This window comes from Beta vulgaris, chromosome 5 (genome assembly GCF_026745355.1).
Source record: "Beta vulgaris subsp. vulgaris cultivar EL10 chromosome 5, EL10.2, whole genome shotgun sequence".
Classification (NCBI taxonomy): domain Eukaryota; kingdom Viridiplantae; phylum Streptophyta; class Magnoliopsida; order Caryophyllales; family Amaranthaceae; genus Beta; species Beta vulgaris.
The window spans coordinates 63,156,112-63,179,838 of NC_079206.1; the positions used below are offsets into that span (position 1 = coordinate 63,156,112).

The 23,727-nt window shown below is 36.2% G+C and overlaps 3 protein-coding genes and 2 non-coding genes across 7 annotated transcripts; all 5 read right to left on the reverse strand.

Moving 5' to 3' along the window:
• Positions 1–3: 3 nt before the first annotated feature.
• TRNAS-CGA (transfer RNA serine (anticodon CGA)) lies at positions 4–85 on the reverse strand. The gene has a single exon. It is a non-coding gene; the product is annotated as a tRNA-Ser (tRNA).
• Positions 86–1,136: 1,051 nt separating this feature from the next.
• On the reverse strand, positions 1,137–4,868 carry LOC104894662 (F-box protein SKIP23). The gene is made up of 3 exons (XM_010680953.4): positions 3,552–4,868; positions 2,207–2,342; positions 1,137–1,792 (listed from the first exon to the last, which is right to left on the reverse strand). Exons 1-3 carry the CDS (start codon positions 4,784–4,786, stop codon positions 1,304–1,306), a joined length of 1,860 nt encoding a protein of 619 aa, XP_010679255.2. The 5' UTR covers positions 4,787–4,868; the 3' UTR covers positions 1,137–1,303.
• Positions 4,869–10,770: 5,902 nt separating this feature from the next.
• LOC104894417 (F-box protein SKIP23) lies at positions 10,771–15,297 on the reverse strand. 3 transcript variants are annotated; one of them, XM_010680637.4, is made up of 4 exons: positions 15,182–15,297; positions 12,306–13,779; positions 11,553–11,688; positions 10,771–11,337 (listed from the first exon to the last, which is right to left on the reverse strand). In XM_010680637.4, the coding sequence occupies exons 2-4, from the start codon at positions 13,556–13,558 to the stop codon at positions 10,858–10,860; spliced, it is 1,869 nt and encodes a 622-aa protein (XP_010678939.2). In that variant the 5' UTR covers positions 13,559–13,779; positions 15,182–15,297; the 3' UTR covers positions 10,771–10,857. The 3 variants fall into 3 exon arrangements, with proteins under 3 accessions (XP_010678939.2, XP_010678940.2, XP_057251262.1); XM_010680638.4 differs by having other exon boundaries at positions 15,165–15,293; XM_057395279.1 differs by lacking the exon at positions 15,182–15,297 and having other exon boundaries at positions 12,306–14,720.
• Positions 15,298–16,329: 1,032 nt separating this feature from the next.
• LOC104894418 (uncharacterized) lies at positions 16,330–22,544 on the reverse strand. The gene is made up of 8 exons (XM_048644039.2): positions 22,337–22,544; positions 21,418–21,577; positions 21,215–21,300; positions 19,628–19,737; positions 19,265–19,330; positions 18,426–18,535; positions 18,253–18,318; positions 16,330–17,344 (listed from the first exon to the last, which is right to left on the reverse strand). Exons 1-8 carry the CDS (start codon positions 22,429–22,431, stop codon positions 16,937–16,939), a joined length of 1,101 nt encoding a protein of 366 aa, XP_048499996.1. The 5' UTR covers positions 22,432–22,544; the 3' UTR covers positions 16,330–16,936.
• On the reverse strand, positions 16,341–16,443 carry LOC125498117 (U6 spliceosomal RNA). The gene has a single exon (XR_007274883.1). It is a non-coding gene; the product is annotated as a U6 spliceosomal RNA (small nuclear RNA).
• Positions 22,545–23,727: the final 1,183 nt, after the last annotated feature.

Genomic DNA, 23,727 nt, shown 5'->3' on the forward strand with positions numbered 1-23,727 from the left:
CAACGTCGACAGCAGGATTCGAACCTGCGCAGGCAAAGCCCAACAGATTTCGAGTCTGTCTCCTTAACCACTCGGACATATCGACTATCATGATTGCTGTTTTCGTAATTTTTGATTTTTCTAAGTTATTTTATCTGTTTCATAATACTCGCTACACTTCTCAATTTACGGACTCCTAGGTAATTTTTGGAGAAGAGAGAGGTAAAGTAAAAAAGAAAAGGGACCCACGTGAGAGGAGAGAGATAGAGAGAGTTTATTACCCAAAAAAAAAGTGTAGCAAGTAATGTGAAACTTCCCACAGTGGAAAGTGTAACGAGTATTACGAAACAGAGGAAGTATATGACTTTAGAAAAGTTGATGAATACGGATATTTATATATACATCCTTTTTCTTTTTTACTTGCGACACTTTTTTTTCCATCAACTCCAATGTAAAATTTGGGTAGGAGAGAGGTAGAGAGGAAGAAAAGAGGGAATCTCATGTGATTGGAGAGAGATAGAGAGAAAGGAAAAGCAAATATTGTTGTCTTGTGCAAGGAGCTGTGCAAGGCATTCCACTCTCTTAGAATCATCCACATCACACAAAGGAAGAACCAACTTGCGGACAAGCTTGCAAAGGAAGCAAGAAGACTAGATGATAGCATGAATGTAGTTACAAATTTTCCCATGTCGTCCTATTTTCTGCATGAATGCGTACATCTCATATTGTAATAACTATAACATTATGCTTGACTTTATTTAATTCTCGCCTTTTTCACCAAAAAAGAAACTAAAAATAAACAGAAGGAAATAGATGTCTAGATGAATGGAGGGGTTTTGTGAATTCCAATATAGTTACATTTATATTTCACTTCATTAATTCCCATAAAAAAAAATAAGAAATAAACACTATATTATAAGGTAAAGGGAATATAGCATTAAAAAAAGATACAAGAAGTAGTCAAGTATATGTGATCATGTAATTGTAATTGAGGTGATCTTGGACGGACCGGGTCGGGCTTTGTCACAAAAAGTGGAGGTATAGCTGCGAAGCATTCAACCGCAGCTTATAATACTTAGTTATATGTTGGTTCTTATATGCGTATCACTTTGTATATTTAATATACTACCTCTTGAATCTTGATTAGATAGACTATATTTTCTACACAATATACTACTAAGAAATTAGAAGTGTTACAAACTGTAGTGATCATAGCTTATATTAGGTTTTTAAGCAAACCTTCATAAGCATTCTACTTCAAAAATATTGAACATATTCACCCTGATATAACTTCTAAACTCAAAACTACATTGCACATTGTCCTTCAGCTAAGCACATTCTTTAGCTCTACTGGAGGTAAAGCTACAAAGGTTTCAACCGCGAGTTTCCTGTGTTTAGCCAATCCGCATTCTACATCACGCAACTGCGCAAGAAGGTTTGATTTCGAAATCTCAAGCCCCTTAATAAAATTCAGTTGTTGGTTCCCCTTGTGCAGTGCCAAAGCTTTTTGTATGAAAGGATGTAGCCAGTCCAATTTAAAATGCATACATTGAAGTTGATACACGGTTGAATTTAACTGTGCAACTTGAGAGTCGTTTAAGCACATCCCTGATGGACTTTGTAGAAGCATCACAGTATTTGCAAGTGACTCTAATGCCCATTTTAGTTGGTCATTGTTTTGCATCACATGTTGTCCTTGTGTTTGTGCTATTATGTTTCCATGTTTATCCCATATTTTGTTCAAAGTTGGGACAAATTGTGGACTCACATAAACTCCTGGGATCTTTCCCTTGTAAACATCATATTGAGTAGTCTGCAAAACAGTATGAAAGAAGTTAAAAGAAGATGCTTCCAATTGTAGACTATTTACTCAGACTTGAGTGCTTGACTACTCGTGTCAATTACAAGTTCGAATCAAGTTTCATATCCATGTTGTAGTGTTCAAAACTATGTTACTCAGACACGGGTTGAGTGTCTACTCGAATATGGGTGTTCAAGTGTCCGACTCGGCTATTTTGTAGAAAAAAGTCAAGTTTTTAGTTTAAAATGAAGTATCCAAGTAAAGTGTCGTGTCGGACACACCCCATTTTTGAGGTAAATGAAGGTGCCGGAGTAACACTGGTTCAAAATCCAAACGAGTACTTGATGTAAAACAAAGATCCGAGTAACATAGCTTAGGAAGATTGTTTTTTTTTCATTCATTTAGAAGAAAGAACCAAGTATTTACCTTAGCAGAAGTGATGTCCATTGAAACATTTCGAATGTTACCTGCAGCTTGTGATGTTTCTACCTGCGCTAGAGGTTGTGAAGTACTTTGACCTGATGAATCATTTTCTAGCTCTTCATCTTCTTCTTCAGAAGTACTTCACCATGAACAAACATACCATTTCAAAGTTATAAGCTTTTTAGAATACTAAAACTCTTCTAATATTAAAGAAAAAAGTGCAGAGTAGGTTATGCAGTAATCAAAAACAGATTTTAGCAATCTACACCTAAGTGGATTACCAAATTTCCCCTTCTCAGTTCTCATAAATAGTGTGTTTGGTACATGTCCAAGTAATTCAATTCTTCAAATCATCTAACTTTAGTGATCTTAATATTTGGTTACAGTGCATTACAGTCATGCATACATATTGGATACCATATATCTAGATAATATGGTAGAAGGTAAATACAGCAATAAACCCATGTCATCTTTCTTCATGTATTTGATAAATGTGACCAACACTCCACAGAGCTCATACTTGTTTTCATCTAGTGAGTGATGGCCACTTGTGCAGGCTAGGCGGTTCGGATCGTGGACCGTAGCAGGCTGGGCTGAGATTTCACAACCCAGGACCGAACCATGAAATTCATGGGTTGGGTGGGTTGGTCCGCGGGCTGAAAATTCTTGGCCCACACGATCTATTACAAATTTTCACAATTCGTGAAGCGGTTCTGGCGGTTCGTGGGTCTTGTGGGATGGACCGAGCTGGCATTAAATTATTTAATCATTGAAATTATTCATTACTGTTACATAAAATCTTTAAAATGAATTGAAATATATATAATTATTAATATTAATGAATAATTTCATTATTTTAAAATTTGATTAAATTATAATATATGCAATTTAATTAAAATATATATAATTTGATTAAAATATACGCAATTTGATTCAATATTTACTTGGACTGGGCTGGTCCGATTCATGGACCAGGATGGACAGGTTTCGTGGTCCGGGCTGCGCAATTTTAGTAGCGGGCTTTAGTGGGTTGAGCTCAAGAAATCTAGCCCATGACCCACCCACCAATTTCACGATTCGAGCTGGGTTGGATCGGGCTTTTTGCGAGCCCGACCCACACAGCCCACAAGATGGGATGGGTTGGATGGGTTGGATTGGCCCGCACTATTGGCCATCTATATTAGTTCCATATGGCACATCGTCAATATTAGAAAAACTAATGTAATTAAGTACTAAACATATCATACATTGTAATTACCTAAAGAGAGAAGTTACTAAAAGTTTAACATTCCCTCAATTTATACATGGTTCCAATTGCATCAAAAACAAAGTTAGAAGCAAATTATACCTTGTGCTCAAATTTGTATCCGGCGAAAGCCACGCTGGGGGTGGCCAGAACACATCAGAATATAGTCGAGAATTTGATATAGGCCAACCATTACCATGCCCATAGTGGAAAACACCAATGCCAAGTTCATCATCTTTCGTCCAAAGATCAGAAGTAAGTTCAAAATTTTCACCATTAAGTTGAGGGAAAGTATCACTATAGTACACAATAGTATTGCCTCTCCATCCAGGAAAATCCTTTGTCCTAGCAAAGAAACATCCATCATATGTCACAAAAAGTATATTATTACCTATACCTTTCACTTGTTCCCATTCTTCCTCCTTTTCCATCAACCTATAGACCTCGAAATCGGTACCAATTCCAGGACAGTTACAAACAAGGTAGAGTTCACCCCATAACACAGCTAAACACTTCCTTTTATCAGTTGATGAACCATCACTCAATGGCTTGTCTACGATCTCCCGCATCGATAACGAATTATAATCCATCTTATACGCTCTTCCTCGCCGATCAACAGCATATAATTTTCCCTTCATATTCACAATATCATCAAACTTCCTCCCTTTAGGACTAATATGTTTTTGTTGCTCATTTTTAAGCCTAATTGCAGATAATGTCCCATTATCATACAACACCATTGCAGTACAATTATCAATTGTAGGGGTGTTTTTACAATTGGGATCTACGAATAAAACCACCTTATTACTAGATTTCCAACACTTTTTCCGAAACATGTCCAAAGGATTATCTGCCAACCTTAAAGTACAGAATTTACCAATTTCAGTCACTTTAAAATCAGATAAATGCAAAACCTTTGGGAAATTTTCTGGCAAATCTTTGATGTTAACTCGAGAAAGGGGTTTTCGGCAGTAAAATTTACCTGGATTTACCTCTTCAACGGTAATTAACCAAGGTGGGAGCTCTGGATTTTGAGATGATCGGAGGAGAAAAACAGAACTTGCTACTAATAATATTTTAAAGGAGATTGGGTTTCCTAGAATGTCGACGCAATTGCCGTTTTTATTAAGAAGAGGTGGAGAAGTGGTTGAGAGTTTGTGGGGTAAGAGAGGTGATAAGATGTTTTTATGGAGGAGGAGAGAGAAAGTTGCTGATTGCCGCCAATTTTGACAGACTGCCCGGAACTTGAGGATATCGGACCGAGTTTCGAGGCGTATGGCAATGGCGGATAGCAGCTCCGGCGGCAAATTCGACCAAGAAGTTTGTCGACGGTTCATTTTTGTTGTGGTGGGTTTAAATGACTAATGAGGATATTCTTGATTGGTGATGTTGATTGTTGTAAGTCGTTGTGTTGGAATACTTGAAAGATGAAGTAATAGCTTGATTTTTGGTTTTGGAATTACTGTTACAATGTTTTAGCGCCACTTTTGAAATTTCGTTGCCGCCAGTTTTAGTTTACTCACTACTCACTACTCACTACTCACTACTCACTACTCACTACTCACTACTCACTACTCACTACTCACTACTCACTACTCACTACTCACTTAGTCTGTAGTCACTTCACACTTGCCATTTGCCAACATTCAACATATTTGGCGCGAGCCCTACAAAAAACAAAATGGCGCGTAACATAGTAATTATCCTATCTTTAAAATTACTACTTTATATGCACGCAATGACGGACATTACTATTTATCGTCCATATTTACTAAAAATCGTTTATATTTTTTTTCAGATTTTTTTGAACTAGTCCTATGTACATAATATACTCACCCTCTATCTCTTCTCCTCTCATTCTCACTTTCTCTCACCTCACCCCAACAACCACCACCACCGCGTCAACCACCATGACAGAGGCAACATCAACACCACAATGAGACTACCGAATTTTTTTCGTTTCCACCACCGAGAAAACGAAAATTCGTTATGTTTTCTCCATGGAGAAAAACAAAACAAAATCTAGGGCAATTCAGATGGTGCGAAGCACCACAGAGGCATTACAAGTCGTGTCGTACCCCATAGAAAGGTTTTGGATGAAAAATATGACCGGACCGCGGATGAGTCCTAAAACGGTCAAATTGAATGCTATAAGTCACGCTTTTAGACGTCCCTAGGACCCGTGCACCGAATGTCGTGGGATACGTCGAGGGGACATTGTATGGTATATTAAGGACTTTCATGACTTTGAACGAGCATAAGAACAACTTTTACGACCGTTTCGGGGTCATTCCGTGGCAGCACCACAAAATTATAAATGGATAATTTGATGGCAATCTGGGGTAACACCCGTGATGCATTATAAGTCGTGTCGCACCCCATAGGAAGGTTTTCGACGAAAAATATGAACGGGCCCGGAGGAGCCCTAAAACAATCAAAATTGAAGACTATAAGTCACACTTTAAGATGTCCACGGGACCCGTGCACCGAATATCGTCGGATGCCTCGAGGGGACATGAGATGGTATATTAATAAGTCCCACGACTTTGAATGAAAATAAGAAAAACATTTACAACTGTTTCGGGGCCATTATGTGGTTGCACCAAAAAAATCATAAATGGGTGGTTTGATGGCATTATGGGGCAGTTCAGATGGTGTGAAACACCCAGGATGCATTATAAGTCGTATTGGACCCCATTGGAAGCCTTTTGGCGAAAAATTTGATCGTGCCCAGAGGAGCCTTAAAACGATCAAAATTGAAGCCTATAAGTCACGCTTTTCAACGTCCACGACTCGTGCACCGAATGTCGTGGGGAAATGGGATGGTATATTAAGGACTTCCATGATTTTGAACGGGTATAAAAACAACTTTTATGACCGTTTCGGGCCATTCCGTGGCTACACCACAAAATCATAAATGGGTGGTTTGATGGTATTCTGGGGCAATACAAATGATGCGAAGCACCCGTGATGCATTATAAATCGTGTCACACCCCATAGGAAGGTTTTCGGAGAAAAATATGAACAAGCCCGGTGGAGCACTAAAACGGTCAAAATTGAAGGCTATAAGTCACGCTTTAAGACGTCCGCGGGACCCGTGCACTAAACGTCGTGGGATGCCTCGAGGGGACATGAGATGGTATATTAAGAACTCTCACGGCTTTGCAGGGGCATAAGAAAAACTTTTACGAACGTTTCGGGGCTATTCTATGGTTGCACCAAAAAATGAGAAATGGGTGGTTTGATAACATTTTGGGCAGTTCAGATGGTGCGAAGAACCCGAGATGTAATATAAGTCATGATGCACCCCATATGAAGGCTATCGGCAAAAAATGTGATCGGGCCAGGAGGAGCCTTAAAACGGTCAAAATTGAAGGCCACGGGACCCGTGCACCGAATGTCGTGGGATGCCTCGTGGGGAAATGGGATGGTATATTAAGGACTTCCATGAATTTGAACGGGCCTAAGAACAACTTTTACAACCGCTTGGGGGTCATTCCGTGACTTCACCACAAAATCATAAATGAGTGGTTTGATGGTATTCAGGGGCAATTCAGATGGTGTGAATAACCTGAGATGCATTATAAGTCGTGTCGCACCCCATAGGAAGGTTTTTGGCAAAAAAAATGACTGGGTCCGGAGGAGCCCTAAAACGGTAAAATGTCGTGTGATGCTTCGAGGGGACATGGAATGGTATATTAAGAACTCCCACGACTTTGAACGGGTATAAGAACAGCTTTTACAATCATTTTGGGCCATTTTGTGGCTGCACCACAAAATTATAAATGGGTGGTTTTACTGCATTTTGGAGAAATTCAGATGGTGCGAAGCACCCGGGATGCATTATAAGTCGTGTTGCATCTCATAGGAGGGTTTTCAGTGAAAATTTTGACCGGGTCTGGAGGAGCTCTTAAACAGTCAAAATTGAAGACTATAAATCACGCTTTTAGACGTCCACGAGACCCGTTCACCAAATGTCGTGGGATGTCTCGAGGGGACATGGGATAGTATATTTAGGACTCCCACTTCTTTGAACGGGAATGAGAATCGCTTTTACGACTGTTTCGGGGTCACTCCGTGGCTGCACGATGAAATAATAAATGGGTCGTTTAATTTGGTGGCATTCTGGGGAAATTCAGATGGTGCGAAACACTAGGGATGCATTGTAAATCGTGCTCCACCCCATTGGAAGATTTTGAGTGAAAAATATGACTGGGATTGGATGAGCCCTAAAACGGTTAAAAACTGAAGGCTATAAGTCACGCTTTTAGACATCCCCGGGACACGTGCACCTTATGCTGTGGGATGCCTTGAAGGGACATTGGATGGTATATTAAGGACTTCCATGATTTTGAACGGGTATAAGAACAACTTTATGACTGTTTTGGGCCATTTCGTGGCTGCACCACAAAATCATAAATGGGTGATTTTAATGCATTATGGGACAATTTAGATGGTGCGAAGCGGCCGAGATGCATTATAAGTTGTGACGCACCTCATAGGAAGGTTTTCGGCGAAAAATATGATCGGGCCCGGAGGAGGCCTAAAACGGTCAAAACTGAAGGCTATAAGTCACGCTTTTAGACGTCCCCGGGACCCGTGCACCTTACGTTGTGGGATGCCTCAAGGGGACATTGGATGGTATATTAAGGACTTCCATGACTTTGAACGGGTATAAGAACAACTTTTACAACCATTTCAGACCATTTTGTGGCTACACCACAAAATCATAAATAGGTGGTTTTAATGCATTATGGGGCGATTCAGATGGTGCGAAGCGCCCGAGATGCATTATAAGTCGTGACGCACCCCATAGGAAGGTTTTTCGGCGAAAAATATGACCGGGTCCGGAGGAAGCCTAAAACGGTCAAAATTGAAGGCTATAAGTCACGTTTTTATACGTTCACTGGACTCGTGCACCAAATGTCCTGTGATGACTCGAGGGGACATAGGATGGTATATTAAGCACTCCCACTGGTACTGATATACCAATTTAACATTCTAATTTAACGCATCTTATCTTACTATACAATAAGCCTTTGTACTTAATATCTAGCTGTCATTAGTCCTATATCCCACAATTCTAAAAAGAAATAGCGTGATTAAATAATCGAGTGGGGAAGGGTTTTTATTGAGATTGTAACTAATATGGGGATAGGTTTAATTCACCTTTAATTGATTGGTTATTCAAGGTTTAAGTGGATTAGGGTCACTAAGGGCATGTTTTGTGCAAACTTTTAAGGTAGCTTTTAGTGTTTTTGATTGGGTCAAAACACTAATTAAGAAAAATAGGAGTGTTTGGTTAAGTAGGGCTTGTTCTCCCCAACTTATTTTCAGTTGTTCAATTCAATTCAGTTCAGTTCAATTCAGCTCTGGACAATATATTTATCCTCATATATCAATGTTCATTTCAGTTCAATTCAATTCAATTCAGTTCAGCTGTTTTATGCTGAAAAGAACAGGCTTGTAGTGGTATGAGTAGCTTTTAGTGGTAGAAGTAGTATTTTGGTAGTTTTTGTCAAAAGCTATAATTTGTAGCTTTTGGAGTAGTGTTTAGTGGTCTATGAATTTTATATTAAAGTTTTATTTGAGTTTTTGACCAGTTATTTGTAAATAGTTACTTTGAGAACTTGTTTTACTGAACATCAACAGATTATACCACTACTTTGACATCTAACAGATAACAACTACACATCAAACACTAACAATTACCATCACAACTAACATTTGCTCTCACAGCTAAAAGCTACCACCACAATTGCGGTTGCCGAACACACCCTAAGGGCCTGTTCGGCAAAAGTAGTTGTTGGGTAGCTGTTGGAGTAGTTGTTAGCTGTTCGGGTATCTGTTAGATGTCAGCTAGTAGCTGTTAGCTTTTAGCTGTGAAAGTAGTTGTTTACAATATAAGTGTTCGGTAAAAGTAGCTGTTATGGTTATATATGATAAAAATTACATATTTTTTAATTATAATATTAATTATAATTATATGATTCATACTAGGATGACAACGTCCTCATCAGTCCACTTAAATACCTCGTTCGTCCCTTCTTTGTTATTAGATGAAGTCATCTACGTATCTAATATAACCATGAATAATATAAAAATATTAATGAGAATATAATGCACCAAGCCATCTACGTATCTAGCAGCCATATTAGTATACTAATCAACGTTGAAAAATATAAGGAGAACGAAAACAAGATAGTTAGTTGATAAAAAAAATTATCTTTAATAAAAATGATAAAGTGGGATTTTTTATCCTTAAAAAGTGGGATTTTTTTTGTTAATCCCAAACTTTTATCCGGAATATATGATATTCTATTAATTCCAAATTAGTAGAAAGCTACCTACAGAAACTGAACGCTATAAAATATAACGTTTGGGAAAAGCTATCCAAAAGCTATCTGAAACTCCAACAGCTACTCCAACCTCTATTATGCCAAACACTTAATTAGAGTTTTGACTTAGTCAAAACACTAAAAGCTAGTGCAAAAGCTGTTGCCGAACAGGCCCTAAGTATAATTGCTTAAAGTAGGATGTCATTTGTTATAAATTATTTTGGCTTGCCACCAAATAGAACAATTGGAAGTAGGAGAGTAGGAGACCATCACGTAAATTTTTCCAGAAAAAAAATATATAAATACAAGAAGTATATCCGATATCGTAACACACATGCGGCAAATAAAATGGGGATTTTTGTTCCTTCTTTTTCCCTAAATGAGGAGGCGCTCCAACAGTAAATAAAAAGTAATAATCAAATAAAATGGGGGGTTTTTGTTCCTTCTTTTTCCCGAGCCGCTCCAACAGTAAATAAAAAGTAATAATTGTAAGAAATAAAAGTAATAAATGTGGCATAGCCACAACCTACTGTATTATCAACTAATTTTTTTTTTATTTTAATCCCCTTAAGATTTAGACAAGGGTTAGGAAAATAGGTGATCCTAATAGCGTGCTCCAGTTCCTCTTTTACAAGTTACTCCCTTGAGGTTTTTTTAGTTGCTATATTTTTCTTAAGTGATTGTTTCTTTTTAATTGGTACATTATTTTAAGTTTCCTCATTTACACTAATTAGCCCACCAAAAAGTAAGTGTTTTTTTTAATATTTTCCACTCGACAATGATTCTTCCAACATTATTGAATACCATAGAGTTCAGAGTTTGCGTCTCGTTTCACAGGAGTAAAAACGACTTAATTAAAGGAAGAACTAAGAGACAAGATATCCTCTAAAATGTTATCCAAATCCAATAAATAGCAAAACGATTTAGCAACCCGTGAGATCCCCAATTGACAATCAGACTCCAGCCTCCAATATAATATGAACAACCTTCATAAGCATTCTACTTTAAAATATTAAAAATATTCACCATAAAAGAGCTTATAAACTCAAAATGACATTGCACATTGTCCTTTAACTAAGCATATTCTTTAGCTCTACCGGAGGCACAAAGCTCTCTTCCGCGAGCTTTCTGTGTTTAGCCAATCCGCATTCTACATCATGCAACTGCTCAAGAAGTTTAGATTTGGACATCTCAAGCCTCTTAACAAAATCTAGTTGCTGCTGCCGATTGTGCAGTGCCAAAGCTTTTTGTATGAAAGGATATAGCCAATCCAATTTAAAATGCATACACTCAAGTTCATATACGGTTGAATTGATGTACGCGACTTCAGAGTTGTCTAAGCACATCCCTGATGGGCTTTGGAGAAGCATCACAGTTTTTGCAAGTGACTCTAAGGCCGATTTTAGTTTGTCCTTGTTTTGCATCGCACGTCCACGTGGTTGTGGTATTACGTTTCCATGTTTATCCCATATTTTGTTCAAAGTTGGGATGAATTCCGGACTCACAAAAACTCCTGGGATCTTTCCCTTGTAAACATCATTTTGAGCAGTCTGCAAAACAGTATGAAATAAGTTATAGGAAGATGCTTCCAATTGTAGACTATATTACTCATCACTTGGGTGCTCGACTACTCGTGTCAATTACAAGTTCCAATCAAGATTTATATCCATATCGGAGTGTTAAAAATCCAAACGCGTACTTGAGATAAAACAAAGAGCCGAGTAACGTAGATTAGAAAGATATAAATACACAACCAAGTATTTACCTTAGCTGAAGTGATGTCCATTGGAACATTTTGAGTGTCACCTGCATCTTCTGATGTTTCTACCTGCGATAGAGATTGTGAACTACTTTGACCTGATGAATCACTTTCGAGCTCTTCATCTTCTTCTTCAGAAGTACTTCACCATAAACACACATACCAGTTCGAAGTTAGAAGCTTTCTAGAAAACAAAATCCTCTAATATCAAAGAAATAGTGGAGAGCATGTTATCCAGTAAAAAAAATACTCATTTTAGTACAGAATCTACACCTAGTGGATTCACCAAACTTCCCCTTCTCACAAAGCTGAGTTTCCTTAATCCTCTGTCCCATAAAACTTCTAACTTCAGCAATCTTGGTATTTGCTTATAAATTAAAAATGCTTTGGAATCATGCATATAAATGTATAAATGATTATCTAATAGAGCAATAAGTATGTGTTCTCTTTCTTCATGTACATAATGTTACCAACTATCCACAGAGACCATACTTGTTTTCATCTAGTTCCATATTGCATCATCAAATATTGGAGAGAGTAGTGTGATGTACATGTTTTTGTTAGAAGAGAACGCATCCGAACTCCAGCAGTGTCTTACACCCAAATTGCCATCTTTTTCTTTGACAAAGTAATGAAGTAATAAACAATTGAACATATCATTATAATTACCTAAAAAGTGAAGCTACTAAAAATTTAACAGTCCCTCATTTCATACATGGTTATAATTGCAGTAAAATCAAAGGTAGAAGCAAATGATACCTTGTGCTTGAATTTGTACCCGCCGAAAGCCACGCTGGGGGCGGCCAGAACACATCACAGTATCGTTGAGATACTTCATGATAGGCAATATCCCAACCAGGATTATCACACCCATGGTGGAAAACACCAATGTCAAGTCTATCATCTTTCTTCCCAAAATCATCCAAAATTTCAACATTATATAGAGGGAAAGTATTAGTATTATAGTACACAATAGAATTGCCTCTCCATCCAGGAAAATCCTTAGTCCTAGCAAGGAAACATCCATCATATGTCACAAAAAGTATATTTTCATCTCTTATACCTTCTTCAACTTCTTCCCATTCTTTCTCCTTTTCCTTCAACCTATAGACATGGAATTTAGTACCAAATTTAAGACATTTATGAACTAAATAGAGTTCACCCCATAATTCGGCTAAATGATACTTCTTATCATCAGTTGGTGAAGCATCATCACTCAATGGCTTGTCTACAATCTCCCGCATTGATAACGACTTATAATCCATCCGATACGCTCTCCCTCGCCGATCAACAGCATATAATTTTCCCTTAAAGTTCAAAATATCTTCAATCTTTCGCCCTTTGGGATTTATATATTTTTCTTTCTCATTTCTAAGCCTAATTGCACATAATGACCCCATATCATACAACACCATTGCAATACAATTACGAATCTTAGGGGTATTTTTACAATTAGGATCTACAACTAAAACCACCTTATTTCTGAAATTCTTCAAACGCATTCTCTGAAACATGTCCAAAGGTTTATCTGCCAACCTTAAATTACAGAATTTACCAATTTCAGTCACTTTAACATCAGATAAATCCAGAACCTTTGGGAAAATTTCAGGTAAATCTTTGATGTTAACTCGAGAAAGGGGTTTTCGAAGGTAAAACTTACCTGGATTTACCTCTTCAACAGTAATTAACCAAGGTGGGAGTTCTGGATATTGAGATGATTGGAGGAGAAAAACAGAGCTTGCTACTAATAATAATGAGTTTCCTTGAAATTCCGTGGAAGAACCTTTCTTGTCAAGAAGAGGTGGAGATGGGGTTTTGATTTTGTGGGGTAAGAGAGGTGATAACATGTTTTTATGGAGGAGTTTGGTTGCTGATTGCCGCCAACTTTTACAGACTGCCCGGAACTTGACGATATCAGACTGAGTTTCGAGGCGTTTGGCAATGGCAAATAGAAGCGTCGGCGGCAAATTTGACCAGGAAGTTTGCCGACGTTTCATTTTCCTAAGGTTCATATTTTAATTTTTGTGGTGGGTTTAATGACTAATGATGATATTCTTGATTGGTGATGTTGATTGTTGAAGTTGTTGTGTTGGAGTACTTGGAAAATTTTGGTTTTGGGATTACTGTTACAATGTTTTAGCGCCACTTTTGAAATTTCGTTGCCGCCAGTTTACGGTTACTCACTAATCAGTGGTTACTCAGTTGCCAACATTAAACATATTTGGCCCGAACCCTTCAAAACAAAACAAATTAGCGCGCAATATGACTATCTTTAAAATTAAATGAGGAACTGATCCAACATGTAAATAAAAACTAGTACATAGTAAGAAATAAAAGTAATAACTTGTGGAATTTCAACGAAAGTAACAAATTTGGAGAGAGAAAAATTCATATATGAGAAACAATTGTAAGAGAAATGTGAAGGTAAGAGATAAGCAGTTAGACTCGTCAAATTTTAATTTTTATAAATAAAGCTTAGCAACATTTTATACGCTCAACGACCCAAGTTTTAATATGTAAGAACTTAGATATTATTGCTAATTGTTTATTTGCTCCATTTTTAATTTAAGTAACCCGAAATTTAATAAGTGGTTCTGTTAAAGTCGTATTTTTTACAACCGATTAATTAATCTATACAAATATATTAAAAGGCGTACGTGATAATCTATACATGCCATGTAACACTTTTGTTACTCCACTAGAATTGTCCAATGTGTACATAAGTTATATCAATTAACAAAAGTAAAATTAACTTGCAACAAAATTTGAACCCGTGACCTCTCGCTACAAAAATTATTAAAAGAGACAGCCTAATTTTAATATAAAAGTAGACATAGTCAATGAATGGATTAAACTAGTCGCCAAAAGAAATTAACCTAGTCACTATTGGGCTAATTATCTTTTTAATATTGGACTTACCAATGCCTAATTTTAATTTTAAAATAGACGGTCTCTTACAAGATAAACTCCCTCTTGCTATTATAGATGACATGCTTTAGTGTACACATTATTATATTTGTATCTTTCAAATATTGAGTTTCCTTAATATATTTTAATGGAAATGAAACAAAATGCATATCAAATTCGAAAAAATAGTACCAACCTGGAGCAACGCTCCGGCCCAAATACTAGTTCGTTTAAGTTAAATGTTGTTCTTTTTTTTTGTCTAAATGTACTACAAAATTATCTATGGAAATAAGATAAATAAATACTTTAATGATATGTTATGACTTATGAAAAAAAGTTCAAAAGAAAATCAATGATGAATCTTGTATATAGATAGACTGAATGAATGCTGTAAGGTTAGAAAATGCAAAAACTAATATGAAGTTGAAAAATTATTTAGAAACTATAAACTCTTTTTTTCATCTTATTAATTTAGGATTTACATAAGGTGAACACATTATCAAAAATCAACTCCAAATTCCCCCTTTTCAATTCACATCCCTACAAAAGAAACATATTTCACAGCATCTATTTCAATCCATCTAATTTTAGTTTCACAATTCTAATTTCAAATCAAATGATTTCAATTTGAGAACTTCTAATTTCATAACTTCCAAATTCCATTCCATAAATTAACAAATAATTTATTTTAAGAAAACAAAAAAAAAAGACCTTGAACTGATACTGACCGAATTGTCTGCTGAGCCACAGAGGTATAACGATTTTCGGCAGTCCGGCGTTCCAACACTCCCACTCGCCGCCGTTGAGAAGAGTACTAAAAGGAGAGGTAAAAAATTAATGTTATTGACTGTTGACAGAGGAGAGAGAAAGAGAGGAGAAAGGGGAAAAAAGAGACTTAGAGAAGGATGCGTACAGTTGCGCGTGGAGAAACAAAACAATGGATTTATTTTTTATTTTAAATTTAGCAATGGGTAATGGGTAGGGAGCGGATTACGAAAAATTCAAAGTTTAATTCAATTCAGTCCAAACTTGTCAGATTGAATTGAATTGGATATAATATAATATAAGAGTTGTATGTCATTTATTATATGAAATGGATATAATGAGGTTTTTTTTTCAAATTCAATTATGAGAAAACAATGTGTATCATTGAATTTAAATCGAGAAAAGATTATGATCGGACTGGGTTGGAATGGATTCGGACTCAAGATAAAAAATATTGTACTGGACTTGACTAGACAAAAACAATTAGATCAGACTTGTACTCAATTTCTCGAGTCCAAAAAACTTTGAACTAAATTTGGATTTGACAAAGTTCAATCCAGTATAATCGACTTACACCCCTAGCAATGATAATATAGTTGAACCCACTGTACCCCTCTAAATTCGCTCTTTATTGTGAGATAGTGTCAAATTATATATGTTTAATATATGGGGTTAGATAGTGTGGAAAAATAACAAACCTAACAAAAAAATGTATGATATTGGAAGAGTGGAGGACTTGATGTCCACCCTCTTTTACCATTATGCCCCTAATGAAAAAAATTACAAATTCTGTGAGTTTTTCTAAAAATTAATTAATCAATAGCAAACTATCAAGAGTTAGTCTTCATTTCAACTATAAGCACACGTAACTTTGATAAAGGTTTTGTATCCATAGCGTGTATATAAGAAAGAAAATTTTTTCAAAAAAATCTTTTAAACATTCAATTTTACAAGAAAAAACCTTTTAAAGCATTTTTTGCCACAAACTTAATTTCTTTTGCAAGATGAAACATATTCTTATTTTTCGATATGATTTTTGAAATTTAAAAAAAAAAAAAATTGGCAAATTTTCTAATAAGAAATTCATAAATTGTTTAGTTTACGAAAGTCATTTTTAGTTAAAAAAATTTGGACCATTTCTCGATTTGTGCGTGTCATCCTTGCGCAGGGGCCATGCTAATCTTCTCTGTATCGTTCCAATTTTATCAGATGTCTCCGAAGAGACAATGCTTACATGTAGCATGCACAATATAAACAAAGTAAGAAACTGCTCTGGCAGCAATGTGGGACTTTTCCTTCCTGTGCTCCATTTCCTTTCAACAAAAACACCTCGGACATCGAGCACTACTAAACTTACAAACGTATGTGCTACCTAACTCGATTAAAGACAACGATTGAGTTTGCAGCCAATTTAGAATGTATTAGTAGCAAAAGATTACTTGCCAAACATTAATACAAAATCAGAAATCATTTCTTTCACCCACCAATATTGTACAGCCAAACAAGATCCCAAAAAAAAAAAAAAAAAGATTCAGACAAAATTACAGGAATCAGGATACAGCTTCGAACTTCGAAATGACATGGGAGGAAGATGAAATAAAAACCCTCATGTCTGAGATCATGGACTCCTCAGTCCTCAACTCCTCACAGCAAGCAGTGTGATATGCACATATGCCACAACTTACAACATACAAACAGAAATACAGAAGCATAAACCACTAGCTTTTAGTAAAGTATGAGCTCAGTGTGGCCTGCTTCTCAGCTCCACTCTTAACTTTACTCTTCTTTATTGGAGTCTGAGCTATCTTACCAAGTTCATTGCTGCTCGGCTTTGAATCAGTCAGAAACCGATCATAATCCCGTTTCGCCTCAACCTTAGAGTCAGAGCCAGGAAAGAGAGTGGAAACATCAGGCTTTGTCTCAGTGCATGTCCTTCCACTGGATGAAGAGAGTTCCAAACTTGATTGCGCCTCAGCTTCCACCTTAACATCGCTCGGCAGATCATTCTTGGTAGACTCCTTAATTGAGCTCTTGATGGACTTATCTGATTCCTTATCATCATTTGTCCCTTTCTTGGAGAAAAATTTCGTGATAGGATTAGACTGCTCCTCAGATTTCAATTGTATCTACACAAGATGATATCATCAGCAAATCTAATCCTGCCATTGTTTTTCTTCTCTCCAATTCTATGGAATTAGGTGAAAGCAATGCTACACTCATAGTTGATATGTTGGGTATATGGTAGTATATGAAGCTCATGGAGGTGTATGGGTGTGGAGATGAGGTTGCGTAGAAGGAAAACGTCATTTGGGACATAAGGCTAACTTTGAATGGACATATCTTTCAATATATAAATGATTTTGAGGTGATTCAAAGTGGAGGTGATAGCTTGTTCCGAGAGCTTTCCAATGATAGGTTATATGTCCAATTTCGGTGAGAAACGAGAAAGCTATGACGGTTTTACGAAGAACTGACGAAACTGGCGAGTTTCTTCAACGTTTCTGTCCGCCCGCGGGCTATGACCCTGCGCCCGCAGGATGTCGAACCGCGTGATGCGTTTTTCCGGTTTTCTTTATCATTTAATGAGGGTATAAATATAAGCCCTAATTATAATTATTATAATTCATCATCTCTAAACACATATTTGAGAGAGAAAAAGCTGTAGAGAGAGTTCTTGAGTGCTTTTGTAATCTTTCTTGAATATTCATCGATTCCTAGTGCAGATTCGTGGTTTTTCTCCCAGTTGTTGAGTTTCCACGTAAAAGTTCTGGTGTGTTCTTTCCTGCTTTATTATTTGATATTCTATTATTGTTTGCTATTATTCTTAGATTGATAGTCAATAGAACTTACATGATAATAGATGTTACTCGGACTAGGCTATCTTACAAAAAATCTCCACGATTTTGGTCCAAAAGAAAGTGTTCACGATTCAACACAGTAAGTCAGTAATGGAGGTAAAATGAATAACATATCCCTAGTGTAGATTTATATATGAGATGCATAGCAAGATACATATTATGAAAAGTAGCCATACCTCCTTGATGCATTCAGGACCATCAAATGATGCCTTGTTCATTGCCTGGGTCACTGGATACCAGACCTGACAACATATTTAAGGTTTACATTATTTATTAATTATACCGGCCCTCAATGAACAAAATTTTCATCGTATACATAAACAATGTCTGAAACTCTGAACATTCCTACCAAATCTGCCTTTTCATATGGTTTAAGAAATGAATTGAACTTGGTATCTGAAGAGCCATTCAGCCATATATCAGTTGAGGCTTCATCTCCCAGGATAACAGGCATCCTATCTGTACATACCAAGTTAGTATCAGGAAAATACCTTTCAGATTTGAGATTTCTGTAATCTCCTTCTCCAAAATAATATAATTGAGGATGAACAATGAACAGAACAAGTTAGCGAACAAATAATATACTTTCATAACCAAACATTACAATAGCTACAACAATAATAACTGAGATTATGGTTGCAAGACCAAAAAAAATTACAAGATTTTCTTGCCATAAATAAAATTCACAAAGATATCGTCCCCATCTTAGTACAAAATTATTGTAGATAAAATTTGAATTAACAACCAGCTGTAATGTATTTTCTCCAGGTATAAAGTAAACTTTAGGATAAAGAATCTAGTTCATTACATGAAAAGTCCTCCATTTTCATGCATATATAAGAAATGGCTACCCAACACCAAACCTCACGCGGCATCACTGGGCAAAGAAGAAACAGAGAAACTAAGAGATTAGGTGCACTACAGAACACAACTGAATGAATTTGATTGTCTTGTTACACTTTACAATACTCAAAATGTCGTAACCACAACCTTCTAGTATCAAGTTACCTTTTCGGCTGTCCCGGGGGGGGGGGGGTTAAGGGGACAGGACAGGCATTGGGCAGTTCCCATATAGTCCCTGACAGGGTAACAGATTACTATCTACCACCCAATTTTTCAAGTCAATTGTGTCACAATTGGACTATCAATCTCAAGTAAGCAATACTGGGCAACTGGTTACCGACTTACCATGTAGCCACTTTAGAGCTGACGATGAATCAGTAGTTACAATGGTAAATGTATAGATAATTTCTCCTGCAGGATACAGTAATAAAGATGTGAGTAAATGAATGAAGTAGACAATAAGGACAGCTAGATCTGGAGAGAATATTTTAAGTATTATAAAGTAGAAGTAGCACAATCAGAACATGATCCCATGTTTTCTTCTCTGATCAGGATAGCTACTCACAGAAATAAATCAAGTAATACAATTATACAAAGGACTGAGTAATGTAACCTCACATAGAATAGAACTCTAAATAATGTAACCTTATGACATGCCCTCAATTGAAACTCCACAACTTGTAAACAAAGAGTGGAATAGAAATTTACCTTCTGAATTTTTCCAGGAATCATAGAGGCCAGCAAACACTAAAGGACGGCCATCATTAAAATGTATGTAGTATGGCTGCTTCTTCGGACCTTTCTTCCATTCATAAAACCTGAACAAATAGAAATCCCAAGTCAAAAATGCACAAAAGGAGATGGCGAGTGCCAAGTAACGGTTATGGGATGCTAATATGCTATGTCAAACAAAACACACACACAAAGCTAGCAAGTAATGGTTAGGGCCTTAGAGGTCACTTGTTGAGTTGGTTCAACAGATTCAGGAAGGAGAAAAGAATCACTACCTTTTTCCCAATAGTTGAACCACAAGTCTGGAGACACCCCAATTCCAAGGGTCGTGATTTCCATACATCCCTTTCCCCTTTCACATCCCCACCCCTATCACCCCGAGAAAATAGAGGTTTCAAACTCTCTTCTTTAGTATTAAGAAAACAAAATAAACCGAAAATTTTAAAAATGGATGACTACCTAAGTAGTCGAGTGTCACCCATTAAAACATCTCACCCTCACTCCACTAACAGTCTACCACCACGATTCTACCTCCCTTGGCACTCTTGCGTAACTACAATTATCCATCCCATGATCCCACTCTTCAATACTACCTACACCACCCTTGTTCTCCCAATTCTCCATATCTCTATACTATGCTCATTGTAGTAAATTATTAGTACAATGCATGAGAGGAAATGGAAATCCTTGACCCTTCCTTTTGAAGCGAAGATCAGTAACAAAGGCAATGAAAGCAGTATGCTATTAGTAGACATACACTCTCTCTTTTCAGTTAGTACAAGAGTGATTTGATCCACAAATAGCACAAAGTATAGGCAAAGTTTACAACAATGCAATTAAGGCTGGAAGAGTTTGTTCTACAATTTATTTTCCACTGTTTTGCACCTTTTATGAGAACCACCAGAAATAAGCTCTCTAGAAAAAATAAACCAAAGACACTAGTACAAGTCAATATAGTTTACTTGAACATATGCTGAGTTGAAGAGATATGACAGGAAAGCTATCCAATGCAACTCACAATGCTAAACTCTAGAGCCAGTTGCACAAGTTATCGACGAAACATCAAGATCGAAGAAAGCAAAGTCAATAAAAGAAGTGAATAAAAGTAATATCGTAGAAATTGTGGTAAACCTTCACATATCTGCTAAAACTTGCACCTTCAAAAGACAATTACTGCATTAGATTATGCTTGTGTTAGACATTTAAGAGGCCACGACATCCAAAATGCAAGAAACAATCAAGACAACCAAATCCAATGCACCAAAATGGTAGTCAGCAGTCCAGACTCCAGACCATAACATTAAAATCTTAAACCAATTACAAAAAAGAAATGGGATAGAAGACAGCAATGTAAATAGCACCAGGGACAGGACAACGAAAAGGATGGTCAGAGCTCTACATTTTCTACTTGTTTCTGATCTCAAAATATTATAGATACACTTCATTTGGGCTTTCATTAACATTCAAAAAGACGTAGCATCCATAAATAAAAACAAACTGCAACGAATTCAAAGAAATGACGAACAAAAGCATCAAAAACTGATCTAGAAGATACATCCATACCCTTCAACAGCAACAAGGCACCGATTTTTAGGAATAAGCCGACGAAATGAGGCCTTTTCCCCAATTGATTCAGACCTTGCATTGAACTGGATATACAAGATTGACACCCAAAAATGAAAGGAAAAAAAAAAAATCAACATCCTACAAGAAAGTACGATTCATAATTAATTTAAACAGTGTAATTAAAGGCGAATTCATAGTACCATCTTATAGTAATCAGGTTTCTCATCCTTCTTGGTGAAGCTAGGAATTAACCCCCACTTCATACAATGTACAGCTGCAGTGTAACCCTCGTCTCCTCCACTATCACGGCGAAGTACCAGCATGTAAGAACCCGGTGAGACATTATTCGCTGGCCGGTACCTAAACAAGTATTAACTAACTCAACTTGCCAGACACATATTATATATAATCCTTTGTCTCATAGTAGTTGACAAAGGCAAATACACTGAAATGGGAAAAACATTGTTCATAAAACCAAACCTATATTAAAAGTAGCAATTATATCAGTTCCTATAATTAGTAAAGTTCCCATTGGTAGAACTAATTTTAAACATAATTAAAACCCAGAAAATCTAACACCAGATTTAGCCTAATCAATAAAGTGGAAATCTGAAGGATAGGAGTTAGCTCATAGAGCGCTCCCTCTTGGCCCTTGAGTCAGGGTTTCGATCCTTACCCCCAGCATTATGCTTGGGTATTTCCTTAGCATGCTATACATGTTTTACCAGCCAATGTGTTGGTGTTTCCTACAGGCTAGTAGCCTTGGAGGGGTTAGCCCTTGGGCTAACTTAATTTCCTAATAAAAATAAATTGAAAATGTTTTCCGCACTAAGATTGATGAAATTCGAGAAACAAACACATAAATATGAACTTTTGTTAAGAGAAGCTGAAAAGTAGTCGAAATGTTCAAGTAGAGTTAATTTTTTCTCCCCCTACTATAAGTCTAACAAATTGAAAATAAGAAACTAACGAAAACTTAACCTTGACTTAACAGAGGAGTAACAATAGAAAGTTTACGAGTACAACATGGAAACAAAAAACAAAAGGGGTACATGAACATAGAAGAAAATAGAAAAACACAAACACACTATATATGAAAAGAGAGAGGAAAAGAAATACCGATGAACATCAACTTGGCGCACGGAAGTGTTACGAATATGGCAAGCCCTAGGAACGTCGTCTGCCCGTATACTGCAGCGGCACCGTCCACACATCTTCTCTCTCTTTCTTTTGCTTCGTTTTGCGGTTTTTCTGGTTTCTTCTCTCACTTGCTTTTTCGGTAACTATAGAAGAGCAAGCGCGGGAACGAATTTTGGTCTTCTTAGGTAATGCGCGAAGGAGCACAATGACAATTGTGCTTCTATAATACAAAATAGAATATTTATGAATACGAAAATAAATATTTTACTGTTTGGATGGAACATTACAAAAATTTATTTTAAAAAAAATATTTTACTGTTGAAATAGAACATTACAAAAATTTATTTACGAAAAACAACATTTTACGGTTGAAGTAGAACTTTATCATAATCCAATTACGAAAATGAACATTTTATTATTGAAATTGAACGTTACTATAACTGAATTACTTAAATAGAACATATCCTTATCAAATATAGAACATATTTTTAGGGAAAATGAAACATATTTTTAGGGAAAATAGAATATATTTTCAGGAAAAATAGAACATAGTTTTAGGATAAATAGAACATATTTTCAAGAAAAATATAACATATTTTTTGGTGGAAAATAAGTTTTAAAAGAACAATTTTTAAAGTAAGATATTTGTTTATCGAAAATAGAACAATTCTCACAAAAATATAACATAATTTTCTACTGAAAAATTAGCTTAAAATGAACATTTGTTGAAATACAACATTTGATTATTGAAAATAGAACAATTTTTACGAAAAATATAATATTTTTTTGCTGAAAAATATGCTTAAAATGAGCATTTGTTGAAATACAACATTATTCATCGAAAATAGAACAAATTTACTGGGTGCATGGTGTGCACCGTGCTCTTGGGAGCACAGTATAATTTCCACTTCTTAGGTTGTGGGATTCTGTTTTGCAATCCCTTTCCTTTCAACTATTCATACTAGCCTTTTGTGCACGCGATGCGTGCGATGATATTTTTAGGCCTAATACTAAGTAGTAAACAAACTGAAAATGCAAGTTAGTATTTAAGTTCACCTCCATTTTGTGAATAAGATTCTTTCATGTTCTTTTTTTTGTTATTCATTTTTGTGATTTTGAATAGTTTTTTGTTTCTCAAGTCTTATATGCGCATATTCTTTTATAATTAGTATGATGCTCTTTACTAAATATCCTTTTTTTTTTTTGCTTTTATTCATTTTTGTAATTTATAATAGTTTTTGATATGGATTTCAGTAATTTCTCTATGATCCCAAAATTGTAACCGAAAAGTATAAGACAATTTCAGTTATTTTTCCTTGTCTAACTTCTAAATTATGATTTCACAAATTGATATTTAAAAATTTTCATCA

What these genes read in the sequence shown, in the direction of transcription:
- LOC104894662 (XM_010680953.4), bottom strand. Translation starts at nt 4,786, where the DNA reads ATGAACCGTCGACAAACTTCTTGGTCGAATTTGCCGCCGGAGCTGCTA. An exon ending in GATACAAATTTGAGCACAAG is followed by an intron (nt 2,343 to 3,551) that starts GTATAATTTGCT and finishes TTCATGGTGAAG; the next exon opens with TACTTCTGAAGAAGAAGATG. An exon ending in TGGACATCACTTCTGCTAAG is followed by an intron (nt 1,793 to 2,206) that starts GTAAATACTTGG and finishes ACTGTTTTGCAG; the next exon opens with ACTACTCAATATGATGTTTA.
- LOC104894417 (XM_010680637.4), bottom strand. Translation starts at nt 13,558, where the DNA reads ATGAACCTTAGGAAAATGAAACGTCGGCAAACTTCCTGGTCAAATTTG. An exon ending in GGTACAAATTCAAGCACAAG is followed by an intron (nt 11,689 to 12,305) that starts GTATCATTTGCT and finishes TTTATGGTGAAG; the next exon opens with TACTTCTGAAGAAGAAGATG. An exon ending in TGGACATCACTTCAGCTAAG is followed by an intron (nt 11,338 to 11,552) that starts GTAAATACTTGG and finishes ACTGTTTTGCAG; the next exon opens with ACTGCTCAAAATGATGTTTA.
- LOC104894418 (XM_048644039.2), bottom strand. Translation starts at nt 22,431, where the DNA reads ATGTGTGGACGGTGCCGCTGCAGTATACGGGCAGACGACGTTCCTAGG. An exon ending in CATATGAAAAGGCAGATTTG is followed by an intron (nt 18,319 to 18,425) that starts GTAGGAATGTTC and finishes ATATGTTGTCAG; the next exon opens with GTCTGGTATCCAGTGACCCA. An exon ending in GTCCTGAATGCATCAAGGAG is followed by an intron (nt 17,345 to 18,252) that starts GTATGGCTACTT and finishes CATCTTGTGTAG; the next exon opens with ATACAATTGAAATCTGAGGA.